This window comes from Struthio camelus, chromosome 8 (genome assembly GCF_040807025.1).
Source record: "Struthio camelus isolate bStrCam1 chromosome 8, bStrCam1.hap1, whole genome shotgun sequence".
Lineage (NCBI taxonomy): Eukaryota > Metazoa > Chordata > Aves > Struthioniformes > Struthionidae > Struthio > Struthio camelus.
Window position 1 is genome coordinate 13,229,020 of NC_090949.1, and position 27,779 is coordinate 13,256,798.

At 38.2% G+C, this 27,779-nt stretch overlaps 1 protein-coding gene across 2 annotated transcripts; it reads left to right on the forward strand.

Annotated features, from left to right (window-relative positions):
* Positions 1 to 7: 7 nt before the first annotated feature.
* On the forward strand, positions 8 to 27,731 carry WDR47 (WD repeat domain 47). Of its 2 annotated transcripts, none has more exons than XM_068952143.1 (15): positions 8 to 245; positions 6,070 to 6,236; positions 7,855 to 7,938; positions 8,555 to 8,639; positions 10,249 to 11,051; positions 13,080 to 13,206; positions 15,949 to 16,127; positions 16,226 to 16,483; positions 17,078 to 17,153; positions 18,969 to 19,126; positions 22,451 to 22,620; positions 23,447 to 23,617; positions 23,989 to 24,120; positions 25,224 to 25,442; positions 26,292 to 27,731. In XM_068952143.1, the coding sequence occupies exons 2-15, from the start codon at positions 6,079 to 6,081 to the stop codon at positions 26,432 to 26,434; spliced, it is 2,763 nt and encodes a 920-aa protein (XP_068808244.1). In that variant the 5' UTR covers positions 8 to 245; positions 6,070 to 6,078; the 3' UTR covers positions 26,435 to 27,731. The 2 variants fall into 2 exon arrangements, with proteins under 2 accessions (XP_068808244.1, XP_068808245.1); XM_068952144.1 differs by having other exon boundaries at positions 31 to 245; positions 13,083 to 13,206.
* Positions 27,732 to 27,779: the final 48 nt, after the last annotated feature.

Here is a 27,779-nt window from a genome sequence, read left to right on the forward strand (position 1 = left end):
GCCCCGCGCGGGGAGGGGTCTTGGGGCGCCGCACTGCCGGGCAGTGATTGGCGCCGGCGCTTGACAACCGCAGCCGCGCAGCCCAGCGCAGCGCAGCGGTCGCGCGTGCCGCCACCGCCGCCCACGCTGAGGCGAGACCCAGGCCCGCACGCCCGCGCCCCCCCGGGCCCGCCGCTCCCGCCGCCGCCATCTTCCGCTCACGCCCCGCTGGTGCCGGCGCGCCCGGGCTGCCCGGGCCCCCTCGGGTGAGTGCGGGACGGCGGAGCCCCGCCGCTCCTGGCGCCGCGGCCGCGGACTCCCCCCGCCCCTTCCCCGGGTGCGGCCCGCCGCTGTCCCCGCTGCCGAGGGGCCGCGCCCGCTGCCGTTGCCGGCGGCGACGCCCTGCCGCCGCCCGCCTTTGTTGTGGCGCCGCCAGGCCCGCTCCCGCCGCCGGTTGTCCCCTTCCCGGCCGCGGGGATGCGCGGGCCGGGGCTGCTGGTCGCCGAGGCCGCCTCGGAGGAGCGAGACCCGCTCGGCGGCCCTGTCTGGCGTTGACGCGGCCTTGGCGTCCTCGAAATGCTAATTCGGGCTCGGCGCGGTATAACTAAATAGCACGCTTGCCTCGACATCTCTGACGAGCAGAGCTAAAATAAACTGTTGGCGCAAGCGCTACTCGGACAAGATACGTTAATCTCTAGTTTGTGTAACTTGTAATTTTTTTCCTCCTCTTTCTGTTCACCTTGGTATAGAAGTATTGTGTAATTTAGTGTCACAGTTTTGGCATTCATTATGTAGGACACTCAATAATGTACATATGTAATTTGGATAAAGAGTATACGTGTTGTAACAGGAACTGATGAATGCAAAGAGCTCTGCCAGTTGGTTGTAAAGCCCAGCAAGATAAGGATTATTGTGGTGCTTCTGAATCAGCAGCTGATCTAAGCAGTGTTTTTAAAAAAAAAAAAAAAACTTGAGGGCAAGCCAGTGAAAGATTTTGGGAAGTGAGGGGGGGGAAGCATGGAATATAAGAGGACACTTGTCTTCCCTCCATTAGAACAGAAAATGATTTGAACTGTGAAGTTCAGCAGTGCAAAGTTTGGCGAAGCTTTTCTGTTAAGCGCTTAATACTTTTAATATTGTTAATTAAGTAATGCATCATGTAGTTTCTTTAGGGTAAAACGGTTGTCAGCAAGTCCCACTCAGTATTGTGGGGAATGATTATATTAAAAATTTGGGACATAGATTTTATTTTTTCCTAATTTTAATACTGAGGAACTGAAAATTACTGAGGGCACATTAGAAATGGAGCTGCTAGGTAACGACTGTGCCCTGCTTCTCCAGTGGGATCTCCCTAGGCAGAACACCCAGGCCTGCCAGAATCTGTTCCAGAGTGACTCTGATAGGGATTAAAAAGCCTCTGTAATACTTTATGCAAAGCAATTGGCTTTTAAAATATGTATTACTTCACAGTAGGTTTTTCTGTGGAACAGTTTAACGAGATAATGAGAATACCCATATGTGTTGCAAGTGTCATTGAAGTTGGCTAAACAAAACTCTTGATTAAGTGTTGCTTCTCCCTTCGGACATATTACCAGTCTCTGAGACTATGACCCTAAAAATTTGAAATATCACGCTTTCTCATATTTCCGGCTAGTCCGAGGTTGGAACTCCTTGCCCTATTTTGTGAATGCATGCTGTATGCTATTTGCAAATGATTTTCCTGGTGACAAATAATACAAGAATAATTCTTATTTTAGAATTTCAGAATTTATTGGTATTCCAGGATATTAAACCTTTAACTCTTTATCATGTGAATACATAAGCATTTTAAATTCCTTCTATCCTTTTTAAGTTAACATAAAGGGAAGAACTACTCAAAATTCACTTCTAGTGTAGAAACACTTTTCATGTAGTAGTAAATTTACGTGCTTAAGAGTGTGTATGTGGATTTTTTTTAAACAAACTCTTTTCTATATTTATACTTAACCGTGATACCAACTGTATCTTACTTTATTGTGTTTTTACTCGTGTTCTGGAACTAAGGAAAAACCAGAAATCAAACCTCTCTGTATTGGGAAATACAGGAATAGATAGCTTGTGTTTCAAAGAGATTGCGGCCTAAATGAGTGAGACATACTTTAAACAGAGAAGAGGTATGTCAGGTTAATGGCAAGAAAGTTTTTCTTGATGTGGATTTATTAGGAGAAAAACTAATTTAAATAGAGAATAAGGGAAAGATTGTTAAGGGTGTGTGGCAAGGAGAAAGAAAGATGACAGGTATGGAAAAGGGCTGTTGTGAAAAGACTGGATAAGAAAAAAGGTTACAACAAAAAAGTGATCAGTAAAAGGCACCTGAATTTTTGAGCTTTTACATTCATTTGTCTGTCTTTATATCTCAAGCTAATGCTCTGCTTCAGTCATTCTTGAGTATTAGTGCTTGAGCTGATCAGATCATGACGTTATGTGCCATATGTGCTGGCAGAAAACTATGCAGTAGGATAAGCCAGAGCTCTAATCAAGAGTTTTCCTGCCGTTCTCTATTTTTTTTATATCACCAAATGTCAGAAACTGATATATTTCATAAGGTGTGTGTGTAAACTTATGTATATTTATAATTTCATGATACTGCTACAGTGCTGTTTATTTTGATAGCATAATGCTTATGAGACAAATCTGAGCTCATTATTCTTAAGTCTTCAATTAAATGAAAAGCTTATTTAGTAGATCTAGCACTCGCTCACAGCTATTTGTCTAAGGGGACAGTTGCTCTGACAGCAAGTGCACACTGAGTATTTTCATAGTATTGTTAATTTATGAGCTATCAGTATATTTCAAATCCTACACAGAAGTTCAGCGTCTAAACTATGTGCTTATTTGTTTTATCTTTCTTAGAAGGACCCCAGAAGTGTTTTTCCTAACCCCACATCAACAAACAGGTTTAGCAAAACATGGATGGTGGTAATCATCCTTTATTCTTATTTATATCAACAATATAACTAAGATAAATGAAATTAACTGTTAGAATTTTGCAAAGGCTCTAAGTTCAGGATGAACTTGTTCTTTGAAAACTACAATGGAACGTGGAAACTAACTTCTCTTTGCTGTTGCTAAATCTTTTACTTAATATAATTACTCTTAAGCAAAGTACTGAGTATCATGTTCATTTTTCCTATAATACAATATATAAATATTTAATTCCAACATAATCTTGGAGCTGTGTAGGGTGACTTCCTGTTTGGATTTGAGTCAAATAGATCCAGTTAAAAAGAAAGCTGTACTTGATGTTCCTTTCTTCAAAGGGAGTCTTAGCCTGAATTATTCCAGTAGTTTCCTGAAGACTTTGCCTAAGTTTGTGTTGCATTTTGGCGAGGAAGTTCATTTAAGTTATATAAATGCCCCCAATGCCATCAAACATAATAAGAGATATGCAAATACATTTGGTGAGGTTGGGAAGTGAGATGTTAATACTTTCCTGCTGTATATGTTTGTGGTTGCTTTCTTCTTCATTCCTTAAAAGCACAACTGACTGTTCTCTGGGACCAAAACCCCATATCTGGTTGCCAAAAGGGGAAATTAGAACAGTAATAAGACATAAGGAAAAAGCCTCTTTCTACAAGTTTGTTGTTTTGTGGATGGGGGTGGGGATGTGTTTATTTTTGGTTGGTTTGCTGGGTTTTTTTTTTTTGGTGACTGTCAGTTTTCTTTTTGGTAAATAAAGCTTTCTGAAAGCCAAGTCTTAATTTTTGTCCCTCGACTTCACTAGCCAAGAGTAGGTGCGTGACCTCAGGGTGTATCTTTCATGAGACCCATCAAAATACTTGGTGATTGGAGACTTCTGTGACTAAAATGAGAATTAAAACCAGCCTTTTTATAAAAAGAAGTGTGGCCACTTCGTCTGGCGCAATTAGGTCCATGTTGTCCCAAAACAACGAGGCTGCTATAATCAAATGCTTTTCTAATCAAATGTTCTGGCAAAAAAATTACTTGGAAAAAGTTGGCATACAACTAAATGAGGAAGATAGGAAAACTTGGTGTGTTAGATGGTATAATACAAACAAAACCCTATTAGTGTCTGTTTTGTTTTTGTATCCCTTGAAGTTCAGTAGCATAGGTTTACTATGATCAATGAGGAGTTTCACTCAAATATTTCTTTTTCCCTTCATCTCTGGTAAATAATTAATCTGCTTATTAATCCTTTATGAATGTCTTTTTTGGATTGTTCAAACTTGTTACATCTGTTCTTTGATTTCTTATTACAGTTTTCTATGCTTCTTCTCAAATATGAGGTAAATACATAGTTCATGGATTCCCGTTTCCCAAACCAGGGGTATCTGGAGGTTGCATCACCTCTTCCACTTGTCTTGGGAGCTGCATTCCCTTCAGCTGCTTGTTTTTCAAGTTCTTAGTTGCTAGCTTTTCACACAAGTAAATGGGAAATTAAAGGAGTTAAGTATTTTTGTTTTTTTAATAGAAGAATAAAACATCAATGAGAGAAAGTGATCAAAAAATATAAATAAAGGAGATTACCATACAGAATAAGATGTCCTCTGTAAGAAGTTCTCTCTCTTGTTTCTGGGGATATTGCTTCCTGCTGAGGTTCATCATTGACACTGTTATCTTTCTCCATTCATTGGTGCCCTCTCATGATTGATTTAAGTCAGGTTAAGACTTTGCTACTGCCTGAAAGGAAGGTTCTGTCAATTCCTCGTGTCAGCGTTAGTGCCTTTGTGTCCAGAGGATGAGCACACAAATGTTTAATTTATGCCTGGATCAGAGAATTGGTCTGGCTAACCATACAGCTCCGTTGCAGGCACGATGAAGAGACGGGGAATGTGCATTAATTAACATCAGCTAACTGGCTGAGTGCAGAAGTGAGAAGAGCGACTACCTCTTTCTGCAGTAACGTGGTCTTAAATTCCATTTTGCCTGATGTGAAACTGTAGCCTTGTAGCCACTAGCTTTTTTTGAAGAGCTCCCGATGAGGTGACGTTATGTGCCTTCGCTGTGTTAAGTGGATTCTCCCCACATCCCTAGACAGTCCTAAAAAGATCAGCTTGGGAGCTACAACTGTAAAATGCGCCCTTCTTCCTCCCCCACCCCAAGACATTGAGCAGGCTTAACCTTAAATGAGACCTAAGGAAACATGCAAGACTTGATCAGAAGCAGAATTTATTTCGGGTCTCCTAAGAGAGGAGTATACTGCTGCTTTCATATCCTTAGAGGAATTGTGTTGCAAAGGAGCTTGGATGCATGGTGTTGATGCTGGTTCCATGGCCACTTAAAACAATCTTGCTGTGGCTGCTGAAGCGTGGCCTACCCCTGCCCCAGCTATGTGTTCCCACTTTTCCTTTCTGCTGACTTGAGATCATTAGACCTTTGAGCCATTTCCACACATGAGTTGATAGAAGGACTAGCCCGAAGAAAAAGGTGTCTAGCCCTAAGGAAGGACCAGGAGCATGCAGCTGGAGAAAGGTGAATGGATGGGACTCTGGCAGTTGGTGGTTAAACTGGCTTGGACTATGTTGAAATTGCAGCCTTGGATTCCCCATAAAACAGCCGAACCGAAATGAGCCTCCTTAGAAAGGAGGAATGAAAAGCCCTGGCTTAATTGCCATATGCTATGTCAGAAATGGGGGGGAAAAAAGAGATCATGCCTTTTATATGTATTAGAAGCCTTAACATATGTAAGGTCTCTAGATAATCACATAATAATTGGCTGATTTTTTTAGCACTTTGAACTACCTTTTTGAAATAAAAATAGTGACATAAAAATTTCTATATTATAGACTCTCTAGCAACGATATTTCTACCCTGCAATAGGATTGATTTCTTGATAATTTGTTTCTCTGAAACAAATAGATGCTTAGGACAGAAATGAAGAGATGCAGTGTAAGGGATTAATTGTGGGTTCACAATCAACTTCTTAAAATCAGTTTTCTAACTTTGTCTACTTGACCCTTGTGAGGCTGCAATATTCTATTCTGTAAAAATACATATTTTTATTAGTCAACACTTGTTAATCAAGCATAAAATAAGGTATTGACCGTAACTAAAATTCCATTTTTTTTTTCTTTCTTTCTTTCTTTCTAGGCTGCCATCATGACAGCTGAAGAAACGGTGAATGTTAAAGAAGCTGAAATAATTAAACTAATACTAGATTTTCTGAATTCAAGGAAACTTCATATCAGTATGCTGGCACTTGAGAAGGAAAGTGGGGTCATTAATGGACTATTCTCAGATGACATGCTTTTTCTAAGGTAGGATGCCTTTCTCCAGTGCTTAATGCCATATGCGTGAACCCATACATTTGAACTGATTTCATGGGCAGACAAGTGCCACGAAAACAGAAGGTCTTACACCCTCGTTGTGCTCTGCTCTTTTCTGCTCCCAGTTGTGTGGTCCAGTTGTGCTCCAGTTGTGAAGTTAATGAAATCCTTCTGTGGGCCACTCGAACTAACTGACTGGGCATAAACAGAAGTTTTGGGTTTTTTGTTGTTGTTGTTAGTTTGTGTGCTTTTTGGCTGGCATGTTAAGAAATTGAAGTGGAGGGGTCTTATGAAGTGCTAGTGTCAGCACAAAGAAAGTTGGTAAAGCACGTGAGCAGGAATAGGAGGAGAGAGCACGATCTGCTTTTGGCAGGAACAATGTGTTATATCTGCTCACCTTGTTTCATGGAATGGAACATGTAGATTAGTGACTTCTAAAATAGACAAAATATTTCAACAGTGCTCTGGTCCTAAGATTTAGGATGAGCAGAGTGGTCTCCAAAGCTTTTCCCCAAAATGTTGTCTGCGTTTCAAAATAATACCTAGATTTCTCTTGAAGTTAAAAATATGAAAGGGGTCTCTGCTGTTATCAATGGCTGAGAGTTAGTGGGATTTAACCATTCATGTTATTGCCTTCGTAGTTATTAGAAGGAGTTACTGTAGGTGCATAGTAGCTTTTTAGCATTGCAGTTTTCTAATTCATGCCAAAGGTATTTAATAACTGCCTTGAACCATGAGAAAATAATTTATGCAAATGTTTTTGAAACGCTAAAAAATTGATTTTATTACTGAACAAGATTTTTTTAATCTGGATTCCCATTATTCAAATATCCATAATTTTATTATAAAATGAAGAATTCAAGAATGGAGTTTTTGATCCTTTTCAGTTGTTGCTGCTCTTAGCTTAGCAGGAGTATACATCTAATGAGAAATTCACCCTGTCCTAGAACTGCACCTTTTAGAGAGAACTCTGTGTGCATTATGAGGGTATGAAAAAACTGAACTAGTCTACCTATGTAGTCTTGCCCACTAGTGTAGGATATTGGATGCAGTCAGAACTCTTGTGCTGGCATAGTGATTTTGAGCTCCTATATCTGCCAACCTGTCCCTCTTACATTCTTCTCCATAATACGAGGGGATGTTCTCTTCCCTGTTTAAGGAATAGGTCCAGTAGTTCCGTGAGTTCAATGCTACCTGTTATTTTTGTACAAGTACCCTGTAGAACACTTCATATTTTTAAGTTTGTTTTCATTCTTTAAGTTGTCCTCATTGAATCAATATATTTCATTCTTCTTTGTAAGTAGGACTTTTTTAATAAGAGTTATAGATAAAGCAGGAGACACGAGACCTTTTTGTCCTTTTTGATGTCTTTAAAAGTAGTTTTGTCCTTCTTGTATGTAGCTATTTCTTACAAAATATTGAGAAAGGATTTGGATTTTGCTTTTATTTCTAGTCTCATCAGACAGTCTTATCTGCTTTGCAAAGCATTAACTTTTCAAAGCAAGTTAGTCTGTTGTATATTTAAATGACTATTTGTCTATGCTTGCTGAGAAAGAAGAAAAATGTTTCTGTCCAGTGAAATTAAAGGAGTGACTTTTTCTTTTAACAGACAATTGATTCTTGATGGTCAGTGGGATGAGGTTCTCCAGTTTATTCAGCCTCTTGAATGTATGGAAAAATTCGACAAGAAAAGGTAAAATAGAATGTATGTTAGAATTCAATTTTTTGTGAGTTGTTGAGGAAAATCAAAAAAAAAAACTGAACCAAAATTTTATGTCCCTTGAAACACGAATTTCTAAGTATTGAGTATGAAAGCAGATGTTTACCAGCAAAACTTGTATCAGCTTTTAATTTAGCTTGTGTTTTCTCTATCCCGTTTGAAATTCTTAATGTGTGCATTTGTATGTTTTTTTTTTAATTTAATCTATGAAAAAATGTATACATTCAACCTATAATGAGTTTTCATTTGCCATGCACTTTAGGAATATGGTGCATATTTTATTACATATAAATAGAAATATGACAGAGTAGCCAGCTATTTAAGAAAATACATAGCAAGCATACTCCCCTCTTATGAGCCTTCAAATATTTTTAGTAATACTTCTGAAAGCAATAATTGGAAAAGGCATTTCCTGCTTAGAGCTTCTGTTGCTGCTGATTTATTAATTTTTGAGATCGGAGCTCCCTGTCATTGCAGTTTGTATACCTAACTCAAAAACTAGCTGGAAAATATCCTGCTTATCTCTCCAAGAATATTTAGCTACTGCATCAAGATGTGTAGTGTCTTACATCTCACTTCATACCTGCAGATTTCGTTACATTATAATGAAGCAGAAATTCTTGGAAGCCTTATGTGTAAACAATGCGATGTCAGCAGAAGATGAGCCGCAGCATGTAAGATCTGTCTTTGTTTTGGGAATTTTTGGCTGGCAAAAATCCTGAGATATTCTAATTAAAGGCATAATGGAAGTTCACCACGCTGAACATGAACATTTTAGCTCTTACCAAGCAGTTTAGAAAGAAAAATAGCTCTCCTTTGGAAATGAATGTGATTACCAGGTCTCACATAAAGTTAAAGTTAAGCACAAAGGTCGCTTAAAACTTAAAGCAGTGTAGACCAGTGACCATAAGGCATCTTTGTGGGCCTGAAATTTGCTTTAGACAATAATGCTAAAGCTCACTGCTCTTTTTCAGAAGTGCACTGAAATAAACCTCAGAGCTGAGGAGTTGTCATGATCAGGTGCAAATAAGATTCTAGTTTGAATTTTAATATTAAACTTGGCATTTCTATCTCCTTCATAGAGAAAGGACACTGATTTTGTTTCTTTGGAGCGAACAGATGTGGTCATAAAGTACTGATTTAATTAAATGTGCAAACAGCCGGAGTTGTGAACTTGGCCTTTCAGTATGGAAAAAGATTGAATGTTAACTCAATCTGCAACGTGAAAAGATTTGCAGGTTGTGAACTTCAGTATAATTTTCTATTTATGTTGATAATATGGGAACCCTAAATTGCTAACAAAAGCCTTGTGAAATTAAAAGCAGAAGCCCCAGTATTCTTCAACTGATTTTTTTTTTTATTTGTCTGTTTTCCAAACCAAATTCTAATTCTGTCCCATTACATATGCATTATATTGCAGGATCTTCACTTGACAGTATAGAGAAAGCTAATAAGCCTTTATTTAAGGTTATAAAGGGAAAGCGTACTTGTCATCTGATCAGTTTATGCAGTTCTAGATAGCAGCACGGAAGAAAAGATTCAGCTGTACATCCTTTTTCTTTTTTGTGCTGAATATTTCCAAATATGTTGGCATGCTGATCTGGTAGTAGATGAGAGGCTACTGTATTGTACATACGCTAGGGAATATGGGTGGGTTTTTTTTGTTCTTTAAATCTTTAACTAAAAAATTGCATGTTATTTTTAACATGGTTCTTGACTTTTAGCTTTCAACAAACTTTTTGTTAAAGCCTTATGTTCATTTGGAGGTCTGATCTTCTGAGATAATTTAAAAAAAAAAATTATGATTGAGGAACAGGAAACCTGAATATAAAATACAACTCAAAGTGGCTTGTCGCTAGAAACTAGAGAAATATGGAGTTTTCCTTAGACATGCAAAAAAAAAAAAAAAAAAAAAATCAGTTGACCTGAGAATGGAACTAACCTTCTGTGCTACAGTAGAATTACTACTATTTACCTCCAGATTTGAAATTCTAAATGTAAAACCTGCAGTGCCATTTAAAAACTTCTGTAGATCTATAGAAAATGAGACTGGAAAGGATTTCAGAAAGTCAAAGCATCCAAGACTTTGGCTCTGAAACTGCTGACACAAACATTATTGCTGACTCTGTAGTATGTGCTGTTTTAATTAAAATACAAACAATAATGCTAATAAGGAACAAAAATATTGGGGAAATGTTGCTGCTGCTTTTTCTTCTACAATTAACTGTTTTAATGTAGAAAACTATGTACTATAAACTACTGTTAACATTAATATTTCTGTAGCTGGAATTTACAATGCGAGAGGCTGTGCAGTGCCTACATGCATTGGAAGAATATTGTCCCTCTAAGGAAGACTACAGTAAACTGTGCTTGCTACTCACGTTGCCTCGCTTGACCAACCATGCGGAATTCAAAGACTGGAATCCCAGCACTGCACGGGTTCACTGCTTTGAAGAAGCTTGTGTCATGGTGGCAGAGTTTATTCCAGCTGATAGGAAACTGAGTGAGGCTGGTTTTAAAGCAAGTAACAATCGTTTATTTCAGCTTGTGATGAAGGGATTACTTTATGAATGTTGTGTGGAGTTCTGTCAGAGTAAAGCAACAGGAGAAGAAATCACAGAAAGTGAAGTATTGCTGGGCATTGATCTCTTATGTGGTAATGGGTGTGATGACTTGGACCTTAGCTTATTATCATGGCTGCAGAATCTGCCAGCTACTGTTTTTTCTTGTGCTTTTGAACAAAAGATGCTTAATATTCATGTAGACAAACTTCTCAAGCCCACAAAAGCTGCATATGCTGATCTTCTGACACCTCTTATCAGCAAACTTTCTCCTTATCCATCATCCCCAATGAGACGGCCTCAGTCAGCTGATGCTTACATGACCCGTTCCTTAAACCCTGCCTTAGATGGGCTGTCATGTGGATTAACAAATCATGATAAGCGAATCACAGACCTTGGGACCAAAACTTCTCCAATGTCGCACTCCTTTGCTAATTTTCATTACCCAGGAGTACAGAACCTTAGCCGAAGTCTCATGCTTGAGAATACTGAGTGTCACAGTATTTTTGAGGAGTCGCCTGAGCGGTAAGTAGGATTGATTTATTTTTTACCTTGGCCTGTGTTAATATTCCTAGGTTTTTAGGTGCATTGTCACTTCACTGATGGAAACAGAATTTGATTGTTTAACTTCTGTTGCAATTAAAACTCTGTAGACGAGGGTTTTTCTTCCTTGTGCTTTTATGATGAAAAAAACTTTTCATAGTTGACCTTGCCTTAAGGGTTGACTCTGGACTTTCTCAGAGTTTAGACTTGCCGAAATTTGAAATCTCGGCATAAAATGAAAATGTACTCTGATTATAATTACTGAATTCTTTTATTCTGGATAAATAAATTGAGTCCATGAAATAGCTCTCCTCCCCATTTCATTCTGCCCTCAATGTTTGAAGAGCAACATATAAAAATAGTCCTAACGAAATCAGTGGAAATGACTCTATGGCTGTGTTGAATCTGCAGCATTTTGCTATCACTTAAGTTGCTGAAATAGTAGTTCAACTTAAACATTTTCTTACTGTTTTCCAAACAAAATCTGGACAAGCCTGATGGTTTTAGTTTACATCTGTGCCAGCAGATGGGACACCGTTAGAGTTGTGGGGCTTTAATCCTGGACAAAGTTGGTGACGTTGTTTTAGTTTTACCTTATGACAGTGTTCTTTATCTTCTTGTGTTAAGATCAAGAGCAGTTGTAACTAAACTCAACAAAAAGGGAAACAAACATCACCATACAGCTATCAGTTCACCCATAATAATAGAGATTTCATACTAATATGTGTCTTCGTTATCTTAATGCAGATCTTGAAAGGAGTTACTTTGTTCATTTCTTAATGATCCACTTTAAAACTCCATTTTGCCACCCTCTTCACAACTGGAGCTGGTCTTTATGGATGGGTTAGAATTATGTTTAAAAAATGTACCTCTGCAAAATATTAGTGGATTGTTAATCCTTTCTAATTTTGGTCATCTGTATGTACAAACCTTAATGTTTATGCATATAGCACAGGGACCAATGTTAAAACTCATTCTTGAAAGTAAAATATTTTAATTTTTTTATTTCCTTTTTCTGTTTTAGTTCAATGGAAAAATTCTGCACAACTAAGTAACATTATCCTATAGGCTAATTAAAGAAGTGGTAAATTGTTGCACTGTTTTGCAAACTCTTTGGATATTTGCATGTAATATTAAGCATAGCTGATAAATCTTAGCTTGTTTTTAGTTAATTAAAAACTTCAAGATTAAGTTAAAGGGCCAGACTCTAGACAGTGTTCAGGAAGGCGTTACACTTTCAGAAAAAGTCCAACTTGAAGCTATGTATCCAAGTTCAGTGACAGTAGTTGCGAGGATAGAAGCTGGAAAGCTCACCGTATGTAAATCTGGCCCCTCCTTCCTCTTACACATGACAGAAATATGGTGTTTTGTAAGTTGTATTCAATAAGAAGTTACTTTTTAGTCAGCTAGTAGTTACGTATGCTAATGTACAGAATTACCTAAAAAGTTCAAAACAGCCTCTTAAAAGAGCTTTACTCCAAGTCACTGAGTAAAGAGGACTGTAAGCTGACGGAACTATAGAGAGGCGTCCAAGGTTTTTAATGTGTTCTGCACATTTACTGCCTGTTAGAGCATTTTTGGAAGAGTTTCACGTGGAAATACTTCTCTTTCACAATTCTTTCTGTAACCAAATTGATTTGAACATAATCATGTGTAGTGTGTTCTATATACATAATTGCTTCAGATATAGGAGAGCCTGAAATATATATCTTTATACTAACAAGTTATTCAAGTGTAAAGATAGAAAACAAAGACTTTGGATATCCCACAGTGATAAGGCTTTTTGGAAAATGTGAGAACAAAGCATGCCAACTCCTCTTTTTTTTTTTTTTTGTTACCCATTGCATGCATTTTCCTAATATTGTCTTTAGCTTTATATGACTTAAGTGGTGTGCACACTTGTGTTATCTGAATTTACTTCAGAATGTTATCTTTCTCTACTTATCAGGGGATTTTTCTACTCTTAATTTTTCTGGTATAAGCTTCTCTTGTTTTCCATGTCACTGCAAGAAGTGATACTCCTGTGGAGCCACAGCATCCCATCAGCAGTGAGACTTTGTGCCACAGCTCAGTTCCAGAAAATGAACCAGTTAATGGAGCACAGAATCAAGCATCAGCCAAACAAGAGAAAAATGAGGTAGTGGTTGTTTAGTTAAAAATAATGAGGCCCTTTGAGCTGCTGTGTTCTAATACATTTCATAACTAGTGCCTTTTGTGCTGAGAACTTCATGCATGACAATGGGATGCTTTGAATCTCTTTTTCTGCAGTGAAAATACCACGTTGCATCTTATGTAAGCATCTTTTTTTTTCATTAGATAAAGTTCTGCTGTCATTTGACTTTATAATGCAGTTGATGAGCGTGCATTCTCACATCAGCAGTGTATCTAAATTTTTATATACACTAATAAAATGATCTGCAGTACTCAAAGCTAGCAATATTAGATTAAACAGTGCTGAAGAATCATTTTAATGAGGAATCCAGCATGTACCTGCTGTTTTGGTGTTTACAAGAAGTTTTACAGACCATCTGACATTATTCTTGTCTAGAACGCTAGGGAATTACTTGATTTTCATTTCTTAGTTAAATACATTTTTCCTATTCAGAAGCCAATAGCATAACCAGTTCTTAGACTCTTATTTGAAAGTAAGAGTCCTATTTACTTTTTTTCCCCTATGCTAGTAGACTTTTGGAAAGCTATATTAAGGCTTGAAAAATGTGGTGCCTTGACCAGCCTAGCTGATGAACGAGTCTGTTTCTAAAGGTAACAGATAATCACAAAGGAGACTTGTGGGCCTTCCTTCCCTGCCCCCCCAACCCCGAACAGCAATATAGGGAAAGTGAAATAACAGTTCAGTAGGCAGCAATGAAAAGTTACCTATTCTGTACCCTTTCCACAGTTTGCAATATCTGCTACTTAATTCAGTAATGTTGAATTATGCTGCTATTGGGGTATTTGTGCTAAATGTTGCAGTGGTGAAATAGCATGTGTGTGGTTTGTTTGGTTTGCAAACTCCAGTTTGTGATTTTTCTTAAGCAAACTTTGTCTTGGCTTATGACGTCAGTTATAGTACTGAAAAGCAGTCTAGCCTTGACAGAGCTAGTCTCTTGTAGACTGGATACTTGCATGAGGCAATGGGGCATTTTGGGGGATTAACAAAAGGGGTGTCAGGGACTTTGAGTAACTTCTCCTGCTACAGTATTGTGTATGTGGATTGGAGATAAGGAGAGGGAGAGAGGAAAGTTTGAGCTGCACCTGTGACAGAATAGGCTTCAAAAGGCAGAAAACAGGAGGCAGAACTTATGGGGAGTATAAAGACGGAAGACGCTGTGCCGTAGATGATGTTGGTCGGACTACTTTACACAAGTAGAAAAGACATGGTACCCAGTCCAACTTCACCTTGTTTCATTTTCACATCTCAGTGGTGTATGTGTATATCTGTGTAAGAAATTTTAAGTTTCTCTTCATAACTTTATTTCTGCATTTGCCTTGGAGACTTTGTTTAGCAGCCAGAGTTGTTACAGAATAGAGTATCAGGGCAACCTATTTTAGGTTTAGGTGTTGGGCTCTATAAAGGAGTATGCCAAATTTATATATTGCACCTTAGATCATGCTTAAAGGTCAGTGATCTGAGGAGACTTATCACTGTTACCCCAGACTAAAAGATCCAAGAGTTGGATCCTATTGCAAGAAACTAATATCGGTCATGGAAGGAAGTAGAGGCCGGAATATAGCAGTTGCTTACAAGGATTGTAACCTGATGGTTGGGGAATAGTTTACATATTTGAAACGTTCAGAACATTTCTTAGACTTCTGAAGATAACTTCAGTTTTTAAGCTGCCCTGTTCTCCTTGGGAAACCTGAGATACTAAGCCTTTTACAAATGCAACAGCACTATTTTTGTTTTAAAAAAAATATGATGTCAAAGAACACAAAATCATAATCTAAATATTTTTATTTAGAAGACATGCTGAGGCTAACAGTTACAAAGAAAGATCCTGCATATGAAATGTGTGAACTAATACAAAGTTACCAGGATGTCCTTATCATCTAGTGATTCTAAGTTGTATAAAAGTATCACTTCTGAAAACAAGGAAAATGTTTTTTTTTTCTCTCTTCCGGTAGTTAGTGACTATGCAGTTAGTAACTTTGGTGTTTATATTGTGGTCTTAGACTTGTTTTATTTATTATTATTATTCTAAACTCAACTGTTTCGTGATGGCAGGGATTGGAACTAGTGGCACAGGGAGAATCAGGGAATGCAAAAGGCAGGAAATCTTGGGGAGCAGGCAATGTGCGAAGCTGAAGATAGGACAAAGAAGGGAAGAGGCAAAGGGAAGGGAATCTCGGGGTGTGTGTCTGGTCCAGAAATTAAGGAGTTTTAACATTAGAACAAGGCACCGGTTTCAAAGATTAGATGCAGCACTTGGATAAACCGCTTCCATGTTGGTTACTGGGAGATGTAAACCTACTCTGCAGATTGGCAAAGAGTCGTCAACGTGACAGATAATACTAAAATTGCAGTGAAAATATGACTTGAAATTTAGAATGTAGCTTATTGTGTGTGTCCTTTTTTTTTTATCGTTATGTTCCAGTCTTTTTGTTCTGATGTTCAGAAAACTTCTTGGCAAAAGCAGTCTCCTTCTGAATTAGGCACAAAGGCAGGAATACTTTAACAGTGAATAGCAATCTGGGAGGGGATTTCCTTTTGTTAATATGTAAATTGTAACTGATTTTAGGGGAAAAATAAAAGCATTCTTCCTCAGAGAAGACTGCTGGGCTTTTGATTCTTGTATTAAAATAGTGAAACAAAGAGTGACTATTTAGATTAAATACTGCAATTAACTACCTAACCTAGATAATTTTACTCTCTCTTAAGCTTCGTGATTCAACAGAGCAGTTTCAGGAATATTACAGACAAAGACTACGTTACCAGCAGCACTTGGAACAGAAGGAGCAACAGCGACAGTTGTACCAGCAAATGTTGCTGGAAGGAGGTGTAAACCAAGAAGATGGGGCCGACCAGCAGCAGAACCTTACTGAACAGTTTCTTAACAGGTTTGAGGGATTTTGTTGCTTCTCCCTCCACCCAGTCCCATCCCTCCTCAAGTTCTCATAATAACCTGTTTTGGTATTTTGTTGTCATTTGTCATTAGATCTATTCAGAAGCTAGGAGAATTAAATATAGGTATGGACAGCCTTGGAAGCGATGTTCAAACGCTTAGCCAGCAATGTAATGGGAGCAAAGGGAATGCATCTACCAATCCAGCAAGTAACTTTACATCACCACCTTCAGATGCTAGTCAGAGGGTAACAGCTGACAGCCAAAATGTGAATACAAGCACTCCTCGAAAGCGTGGATCAGCTAATCAGATACCGTTTCCTGAAGAGTCACCTGTACAGGGGAATCAAATGTGAGTTGTTTGAGCCTATTCAGGACTAGAAGGTCCTTCTGTTAGCGTTGTGGGAGTAGCTGTTTGTAGTTATTTTTGGTTATCAAATAAATTTGTCTTTGTGGGTACTTAGCTCATAATCATTTTTGTCCAGATATTTGTGTACCAATCACAAAATGCGTTTCTATCAAATATCAAGTAAATGAAGTGAGAGGCAGGACAGAGTGGGCAACTGGATTTCATATTTTATCTAAAGGTAGTGCTAACCTGAAAGAAACAACCATTTTTTACTCCATAACAAAAGTGCTTATGTTTTATATAAATGTATGTATGTGTATACTTGTGTGTGTATGTATGTGTATATATATATAAAATTAAAAATTCTATTTTATTTGTACTTATTTTCATTTGTTGAATGCTTGGAGTTGCTGCCAAAATAGCAAACTCTTGTAAAATAGTTTATTGGTGAAGAATGAGACATCTGTAATACTTGTCCACATAAACTAATTCAGAGTATGACTTAAATCATAACTTCAGTCCAAAAATACACTCATAAACACATCTCTTCTTTTTTTGCTTTGTTTTGAATTTAAACTTTGCACCAAATCGAGACAGTTTATCAGAACATGCTGTCACTCAGCCACAATTGGAAGATACTTCAGGGAATTTAACTAGGACAAGAGGTGATGAGGTGAGGTTTCTTTGTCACTTACAATATGCCTTTTCAAAGTTCAAGTATGTACCATCCTTTCAGTGTTAATAGATACTTAGAATGACTTTTGGTTGCGTACCTACAGAATCGGAATGCTTGAGATCGGAAGGGACCTCTGCATGCTTAGTCCAAAACCCCTACTGAGAGAAGGGTCAACCAGAGCAGGTACCTCAGGGCCATGTCTAATTGGGTTTTGAGTTTCCATCTCTAAGGATGGAGACTTTGCAACCTCTCTGGGCAACCTCTACCTGTGTTTGATTACCCTCAGTGAAAGTTTTCTTATGTTTAAATGGAATTTCCTGTATCTCAATTTGTGCCCATTGCTTCTTGTCCTTTCACTGGACACTGCTGAGGAGAGTCTGGTCCATCTTCTTTACCCCTCCTATCAGGTATTTATACATATTGACATCGCCTCCCCCACCCCCAAAGTGTCTCTTCTCAAGGCTGAGCAATCCGAGCTCTTTCAGTCTCTTCTCTATGACAGAGGCTCCAGTCCTTTAGTTACCTTAGTGGGGCCCTTTGCTAGACTTGCTCCTGTATGTCCATGCCTCTCTTGTACTGGTGGGCCCAGCACTGACCGCAGTACTCTAGATGTCAGACTTCAGTATGTGGCAAAAAAACACACTCAACAGTTACCTACGACTTTTTTCATCTTATTATCCCTCATGTCCAACTTAAATAAAGGTTCTTCTGATTACAGGTTTTATTCCTTTGACTAAGTCCTTGCCATTTCTCTCCTCTGAGTCTGTCCCTAGAGGCTATTGCACAGTTTACTCATTGATTTAGTAAAGTACAATTTGGAGTGTTTTAAGTAGAATTAATCGGCAAATAGCTGTGCAGTTAATACTACTTCTGTTGGTGAAAGAAGTGGGATCCACAGGAATTGCATAAGCAGTGTATCAGTAATCAAATTCTTTCCTCTGCTTTTTGGATAGTAGCCCAGAAGTTCTAATCCCCCCTTCTTCCCAAGGAAAGTACTTTAGATAGGAATTGAGGGACTTCATGACTTCTGCTCCAGCTTTTGGGGGGGTAGTGCAAAGGAGCGAATCAAGTGATGCTTTCAAATTCTAGGGACTCGGACAGCTTGCACAGTAGTGTTGGAAGCATACCCGGTGTGGGAGCCGCTGGTGCGATAATAACTGGCAGCACCATAATAGGTGATGCCTTTTCCAGGCAGCGTTTTACATACTCCAGGTTGAAATTTTGATTGTTGGACACCAGTCAGTGTGGCCCAACTTCAGGGAAACAGCTTTGCAATAAGCATATTTCAAAGTTTCTACATCAAGTACATAAAATATTAGAAAGGTGGTGATAAAGTCGTCTGGAGGAGGGCATAATAATGCTTAGCGTAAGTTTAATGATAAAATTGTTTTAATTGTGAACTTGATGGTAAGAAGTTGGTTCTTATCACTCTTAGTATTGTATTTCTGTTTTATAAACTGCCTTTATGGCCTGAACTGTTGTCAGTAAAAGTGCAGCTTTGCTCCCTTTATAAGTTCCACCCAGATCGAATGTGTTTACACAAAAATAAGCCGTAATATCAGGCTTCTGAGACTGGCTGTTTAGAAGAAAAGCTGGGAATGAAAAATGTTAAATCTAGTGTCAGCTGTAAGAAAGAGTTGAACTTACAGACTTTTCCAAGTATACCATTCCTTGACTGGGAATAGATATTGTTTTATAAATCTCTCATTTGAGTAGCTTAGCCTGGTGCTGCTGCTGTCACTGTTTTGGTACAGATAAATGTCCAGTTTTATACTGAAGAACCTAGTTCAACTGTCTTTTTTTTTAATACAGGATGACAAATCAAAAAAGCAGTTCATTTGCATTAATACTCTAGAAGACACACAAGCTGTCAGAGCTGTAGCCTTTCATCCCAGTGGGAGTCTGTATGCTGTTGGCTCAAATTCCAAAACTTTGAGAGTGTGTGCCTACCCAGAAGTAATTGACCCAAGGTAAGAAAGCTTATATGATCACTTATTTTCCTGTATCATATTGCTTCTTCCTCCAATAGCCGCTGATAGGTGAATGTGTTTCACACCTTTATCTCGTTGTCGCACACACCTAACACAATGCTTTGTTTGGCAGTTAAGGTTTCCAAAGGAAAATAAAGACCTGCTCCAAAATTTATCTATGGACTTGTTTTTGCTTTCTTCTTTTACTGCCAAAGTGTCTTGCCACAGTACCCCACCTTTCCTTGTAACAGTGTTACTTTTGTCACAGGGGGTTGGGTTTTCTGTTTACCCTGTTGGGTTCTGATACTGCATCTCCTGTTGTAAAAGTGGGGGAAGAAAGTATGTGTCTGTTCTAAGCCAGCACAAATTGTGCTTAGTGAGCTGTGGTTTCTGGCAAAAGGTCAGACTTGACAGTGGAAATACCTTCAACTGCTACAATAAAATTTGCCAGTGCATATCTGTCAGCTGCCATTGTTGGCATTGTAAACACTGTTTTCCTGATGCTTTCGTTCCTTGAAAAGAAAAAGGGCTATGGTTTATTATGCACCTAACCCATCTGTTTTCTTGTTTCCTCCTACTTTTTTTCTAGGAGGAAAAAAATCCCCTTTTTTTCAACCAGAAGTAAATATTGCCATCTCGTAGTTTCAGCTCCACTTGCGTTGTTTTCTTTTTTGGGTTGGGAGAGGGAATGCAGGCATCCGAAATCCTGTAAATGCAGTAGGAGCTAGAAGTACATGCAGTAACCAGTCTAGGACACCTTCCCAGCTTAGGACTCACATTCAGGCTTCTAATGTGTTCAGTAAGTAATCTGAGGGTTTCCTCCCCTCCCCCCCCGATGTCATCAGTAGAATAGCATTTGAGTTTCATTTCAAAATACGTATTGGCAATATATTCAACAACAACAACAAAGTCGATCCCTGCCCTAGCTAACCAGTGCAAGCTGCTTTGCTGGGCTTGGAGGCAGGATTACCTCCTCTGAATTGGTAAACAGGGCAAAACACTTTAAGCAGGCTGGATGCTTCTTTGACTACAGTCTCCTCTCACAGAATTTGTTGTTATAAATACTGGGAGAGAGATCAGACCAACTGTGCAGTTTCTAGTTAATGTGGACACATCTAATGTGAGAAGTGACTTAGTGTGCATGGATATGAAAGGAATACTGAGATTTCACTCATCCTGAACTTGTATGTCATCTTACTGGTCTTCCAGTATGGTTACTGTCTGCTGAAAGCATTTCATCTTGGGATTTACAAGTCAACAGAGGTACTACGTTATCTTAAAGATAGTTACAAAGATCAGGAATATCTATTGAGTCTAGACATGCATCTATAGCTTTTTGAAAAACAAGAAATATTTCAGATGTGTAGAGTGTCTGGAAAATAGCACTTGTTTAATTGTGCTTCCAATTTTCTAAAAGGTTTTAAAAGCAGTCCTTCAAAATTGATGTATAATTTAGGACAGAGGGTTTTTTTTCTCCCCTTCCCCCAAAGGTATAGTAATAGAGGGCTTTTCCCCCCTCCCCTCCCCCCAGATCTTGGAGATAAATGTACTAATAGGCACACAGTAGGATGCTGCAGTTGTCTCTCAAATAATCAGAGTGCTGCCACTTAGTTCATTGGTGGCGTTTTGTCTCTATACTGGGCAGGTGCTCCTGTTTCCTACCAAAGTTGGTGACTTCCAGCCTCTGCTTCCACCTCTTAACAAAAATGAATCCAAACAGAGTGCTGTATAAGGCATTAGGCATTTTAGAACCTCTGCAGCCTCTGTTGAACGATGACCCTTATTTAAGCTAATCTGTCATGGATTTTCTTTCTGGCAATAAATTAAAGCTAGTTCTCATGTAAAAAAAAAATTTTTTTAACTCAATCTTTGTTTATCTTCAAGGATTTTAAACAGGGTTGACTGTCCGCTATTGGAAAACTTTAAAACCATACTACAAAAACTGGAAAACATCAAAGGAGGGAGAGAGAAAACCACAACAATTTAATTTGTGTTCAATTTCTGCTGGATTGCTTGTTATTTGAGTGAATGTTAATATAGTTGGATACAGCAATACTGTACCTTAAGCATTTAATTACTTCCTGCTATGGGAACAGAGAAATAAAATTGTATGAAATTAATCAACTGAAATAGAGGAAAGGTACACTAATAGGGACTGTTCCTTTCACTTCAACAGTGTGTAAAGCCGATACGGTTTCAGAAATAAGAACATACTGTATGCTGAGATGCCTTGAAGGTAACTGCCTTAACGTAAAGGAGTGACTGTTACAGGTGGACAGAATTAAGTGTGCTTTTTGCATAGACTGCAGTATTAGTTCTTCTGGTAGATAAGTAAAGTTTTGAGTTACTTTGTCAACAGTTAATATCCAGTGCACAGTTCATACTGATGAATGTTTGGGTTTTCTTCTGTTGTTTTTATTTAATGGCCAAAAGAGGCAGTACTCGACTTAGAGCAGTATTTTAAGGAAGGAACGTGCCCCTTCTTTCTGATAAGGTTAACACAGAAGCATTGCTCTTAGAGCCTTGATCTCAATCCTTTAACCACTTAAGTAAATACTTGATGAGTCCCACTCACTCTGACAAGTGAAAAGATGGCATATACAAAATAAATTTTGGATCAAACTGCGGGTTTCGATGTTTATTCAGTTACAATATTACTGAGCACAAAAAAGCCCAAAATACAGTCACATAATTTTATGTTGTCATACCAACCCCCCATCATCCTAGTTAGGGATTACGTTCAGCGAGGGGGAGGGAGCTGCAGGAGAAACCCTTACCTGCATTCGTAAGACAGTGTCCACAGGCTTCAGCTTGCTTCTTTCAAGAATCTGGATTTTTCCAACCTGCAGCCTTGCCAGCTGCTCTGGCACTGCCTATCACAGACAGCCTATGCCATAGGAGGAGTCTGGGCCAGCTGTTGCTTAACAGAAATCAAGCAGGTTCAATATCTTGACCCTGTGGGCACCTTTGAAGATTGCAGGGAAAATCCCACCTGTTTAGGAGTCTAAGGATTCATTATCTATCGCTAATTGCTATCTCTTCATCTGTACCAGACCTCCATAAATGAAGGGAATGTACATGGTGGATTTTTTGCATGTTCAGTTGCAAGTACAAAAGGAAAATGAGGAAAAACTGAGCAGATGGGATAGAGAGAAGATCCTCTTTTGTCTTCGATCATGTATCTTTTTTCAATGCAGACAGTTATACTTACTTCATGATATCCAAAACAGTAGAAAAGAGTACACTTCAATTTTAAAATACCTAATTTTTATTACAAATAAAAGGGGAAAAACATGTAACTTTTTCCTTGTTTTCTTTTTGCAGTGCTTATAATGCTCCTAAACAACCAGTAGTTCGTTTCAAAAGGAACAAGCATCATAAAGGATCAATTTATTGTGTGGCCTGGAGTCCCTGTGGACAGTTGTTGGCTACTGGTTCTAATGATAAATATGTGAAAGTACTACCTTTTAATGCAGAAACTTGTAATGCAACAGGTAGAGTGTGTATATATTTACAGAATGTATCTGAAATTATATAATAATTGGCTAAACATTCAAAATATGTTGACTATGCACTTAAGTTTTGTTACTTTTACTATAACTATCTAATATTGGGCTTTGAATTAGTTTAGTCCCTTTCCCCTTTGCCGTTGCTTTGTCCAGCAAATAGCCACTGTTTTTATTCTTTGCAAGAACCTGTGGCATTGTACTGTCTTTTGATAGATTTTTAAGACAAGAGGAAACAACCAGATGTTCTACCCTAGTTCTTAATTGTCAGTAGGAATTTATCTTCATTTCTGCCTCCCCTTTTCCTTGCCATCATCTTCCTCTTCATCTTGGAGATCTAAGGCTCCTTACCCAGAAAATGCTATTTTTCACTCCCAGCCCTTGTAATCAATACCCAAACTAAGGCTCTTAGTTTTTCTGTTTTGGACTTAGGCTATCTCGTCCTACACGTTTCGGTGTTCTCAATGACCCTCGACTCCTAGCAGAGAAAGGCTTTTAGTTCTTATCCTTGACCACAGTTTACAAAAAAAAAAAATATAGATATATATATACTCTATATATCTTGGCTGGAGTTGGCTGCAGAGATGGTCTATGTATAGTTTGCTCAGCATTAGGAACTGTAGGAAGCTCAAGCACGTTCAGTGCAAGTAATAGGTTTTATTTGCACTGTAGTAACTGAAATGGGATCTTCTATGGGAAGTGTAAAGCACAGTATATCCACCCCGCCAGTAATATTCTGCCTTATCCCAGTAACCGCTTTACAGATTGTAGTGCTAACTGTGCTAAACAAAGTATACTTTTTTAAACTATTTAGGGCCAGATTTGGAATTCAGCATGCATGATGGGACAATCAGAGATCTTGCTTTTATGGAAGGCCCAGAAAGTGGTGGTGCTATTTTAATAAGTGCTGGAGCAGGGGACTGTAATATTTACACAACAGATTGTCAGCGAGGACAAGGCCTGCATGCTTTAAGTGGTCATACTGGTATGTATGTTTTTGCTACTTCTCTCATTTTTTTTACATGTGTTACATTGTTAACAAAGTTTGTTTTGAACATGCCTTATTTGTCTGTCTTATTAGACTTTTGTCCTCCCAAAACTTTTTGAGATGGTGAATTTTTTTTAAATAATATGTGGGCCATGAATTCAGTGGAGAGAGTGCATGCTTTATTCCAGAGAAGACACAAAGCAGGGTATTCCCTTGTACTGTTGGTTTTTTTTTTTTTTTAGACCATGCAACATGCAGTTTTTCCACAGGACTATCTGATGTCTAACTGCAAGAACTATTAGAACAATAACATTTCATTATCTGATTAATGATTTTTCAATCAAATAAAGAAATCTCCTTGTTCACAGGTCATATTTTAGCACTTTATACATGGAGTGGTTGGATGATTGCGTCTGGATCCCAAGACAAGACTGTAAGATTCTGGGATCTGAGAGTGCCAAGCTGTGTTCGTGTTGTGGGAACAACGTTTCATGGAACAGGTAAGACTTGCTATCATGCTAACTTACCTTAAAACATATTTTAAAGACGTCTAAGTAGTACACGATGAATACAGGTTTTTGCATCATACAATGGAGACTGGGCTTTAAAAGAAAGAACTGGTGATGTCTTCACTTTCTCCTTTAGAGAAAAAAAACCTAATGTTTTCTTTAAATAATGGCTGTTTCTTTGCATTGTGACTGTAAAGTAGACACTTCCAAGTATGTTGAAATAAAACCAGCTACCAAATTGCAGTTTCAGAATTAAAAAGGAGTGGGAAGAAGCAGCTGATACTTTTCTAAGTCATCAACGTACTCTGTAGAAGTCTGCGAGTATTCTCGAGAACTAGCTGGTTACAGATTTGTTTCTTGAAACTCTTGTATTTGAAATATTTTTGGCAATAAACTTGAATTATGTAGAAAAGAAACTTCCCTGCATTATTCTACGTTATTTTTGATCTCATCAACGTGTATAAGTATCTGAAGGGGGGGGTGCCAAGAGGATGAGGCCAATCTCTTCTCTGTGGTGCCCAGCAACGGGACAAGAGGCAATGGGCAGAAACTGAACCACAGGCAGTTCCATCTGAACCTGAGAAAGAACTTCTTCACTGTGAGGGTGACAGAGCATTGGAACAGGTTGCCCAGAGAGGTAGTGGAGTCTCCTTCGCTGGAGATATTCAAAAGCCGTCTGGATGTGATCCTGGGCAGTATGCTCTAGGTGACCCTGCTTGAGCAGGGAGGTTGGACTAGATGATCTCCAGAGGTCCCTTCCAACCTCAACCATTCTGTGATTCTGTGATTTTATATACAGTGACTTTGTTTCCTGTGATGAAATGGACATTTTTTTCATGTGATGTTAACAGAGGCTTTGCTACCACTCCAGCATGTTGGCTTCAGAGTGGCTTCCTGTGGCTTCAGAATTTTAAATGCTAGAACATGAAATGTTCTAGCCTTAAAATATTTTAAGGTAACAGTAGGAAGGTATGTGGATCTGAAATTTAAGGTCAGCAATCTATATTTGTATATAATATGTATTCTTGTTTAAAAGAACAATAGACTGTGTGCACAAACATGCATGAATTTGATGTATTTCTTTTCTCCCAAAGGAAGTGCTGTAGCCTCAGTAGCTGTTGATCCTAGTGGTCGTCTCCTGGCTACAGGACAAGAGGATTCTAGTTGTATGTTGTATGATATTAGAGGAGGGCGAATGGTACAGAGCTATCATCCTCATTCCAGCGATGTTCGTTCTGTTCGCTTCTCTCCGGGGGCTCACTACTTGCTCACAGGATCATATGATATGAAAATAAAGGTGACAGACTTGCAAGGTAACGTACTGCAATAGATACTAGGTTATTGTTCAATTTGATGGCTTTAATATTGAAACTGTAACAGAACTTGAATCAAAGATTAGTTTTTGGTTTAAAAAAATAGTAGAGCTTAAAGTGTTTGAAATGTACGTAGATGTGATACTAGTCAGTTAACAATTAACCAGTTATATTGCTAAGAATGTAGGCTGTCAACTAAATCTGGGTGTGGAGAGGGTCTGATTACAGTAAAAGAACTATTCAATGCTGTTGCCTGCTGATTTGGCCTTTGCTTTCAGGCAGCTTTTAGAAAATTGACCCTTTAAAATATGTATCGCTCTCTCTATAAATGAATGAGTGTGTTTGTGTATGCATATACATACACATGCGCATATATATATATATATATATATATATATATATATATATATATATGCATGCTTATGTTTATTGGGAGAGGTCAGGAAGAAGGAAGACATCAGAGATATCTGTCCAACCAGCTTGATTTTCCTGGACCCCTATATTTCAATCGCATAGTTTAAAAACTGAATATCTGTGTTTTTAAAGTTGTACTGTATCCAGTAACACCTAGAAGCCCAAACACCGGGGCCTTGTTGTGCTATGCTATGCAATACTGTGGGGGTAGGAGTGTGGGGAGGTATGTAAGGACTGCAGAAAAAATACTGTTTAAAGTTGAACCAGTTTTTCTTTTAATGTTAATAGAGAACTTAAGCGTTGTTGTTAACTTATGATCTCTGAGGTCAAGCACATTTCATAAAGTGAAATACATGTATAACTTTTGCTAAATGAGGAAAAGAACTAGAATATGAATTCATGAAACGAGTAACTATTTCTTTTCCTCTGCCACAGGGGACCTTACGAAGCAACTTCCTCTTATGGTGGTAGGGGAGCACAAGGACAAAGTTATTCAGTGCAGATGGCATACACAAGACCTTTCCTTCTTGTCATCTTCTGCAGACAGAACTGTAACCCTTTGGACCTACAATGGTTAGAGTGCAAATATAGGCAACCTATGCGCAGCTAAAGCACAGAGACATGAGACTACAGAACTGTAAAAAAAAAAAAAAAAAAGAAAAAGAAAAAGAAAAAAAAAAAGTAATAAGCATTAGGCATTCAGAGAGCAGCAGTTGACCAGGAGAGTGTCTCCTCAAGAGGAGAGGCACTTGTCACAGATTTTTCTGATTTCTAGGAGGTCTTGGTGTTTTTAGTATATTCTTTTGCAGTGCTTTCAGTCTTCCATGTGAACTCATGCTGCTGTGAACTATTGTAGTCTTGTTGCCAAAGTCTATGAGAAGAACTCTTATGTTGTTGATGTGCACTCGAAGTAACATGAATGACGTGTTTACAGTTTGGTATTAATTGCATTCCTTGGTCTTTGCCTCAATGACAATTTTATATAGAAATTTGAGTTGAACAACACTAATCAAGTCAGTATGTAACTAGTTCCACATACACATAGAATATAAAAGTTACTTCTGCTGTTTTTTCCACGTTTATTGTATTCATCACTTCTCAACAAGAGATCAAAGTTTATTATGTCAATTATGTCAACCTTGATGACTTTTTTAGTAATAAATTCTGACCTTTAAAGGTGACTAGGCAGTAACCACATCTTGATTATGGTCCATTATTATAGTGTGACTTTTCGTTTCAACTAACCGGGAGGGAAATGTTGCAGTATTTGCTTATATGACAATGTTTTCAACAAGCTAACATGTTGCAGGGGGAAAAAGTAAAATACTGTGTTTGCTGTAGAAACATATAATATTTTACTTTTTGATTGCAACAGAATACCTCTGTGTATAATGTACTGTAGAAAAGAGTGGATTGGCAGCAGTTGTCACAGTGAGCTTAATGGCTATCAGTTTTCCCCAAGTAAAAGGGATACCATTAACACTATACTACAAACCAGCATGGCTTAAAATGCTATGTCTGCATGATAATTTAAGAAATAAATCATTTAAATTCCCAGTCCAGAAAGCTTATTTGAATTTTATTTCTTGCACTGTTTATGTATAAGAAATTGCAGTTTTATTTCTACAGAAGTTAGGTTCTAATGTTTATGTATTGTTATATTTTCATATTGTACAGTTCCTTTTACTTTTTAAATTTAAACCTTAAACATTAGGTTATTTATTTATTTGAACTGCAGTTAAGTTTTGGATTCTCTTGATTAATAAATTATATGTGCACCATAGCAAGCATTTTTAACTATTGTATAAAAGTGGAAAGGTAACTATAGAAGTGTATCTGTGTTATAATCTCAATAAAGACCTCCAACACCTGCAACTCTCTCCCCTATTATTTCAGATTTTTATATCAGAATTGCTCAGTGCC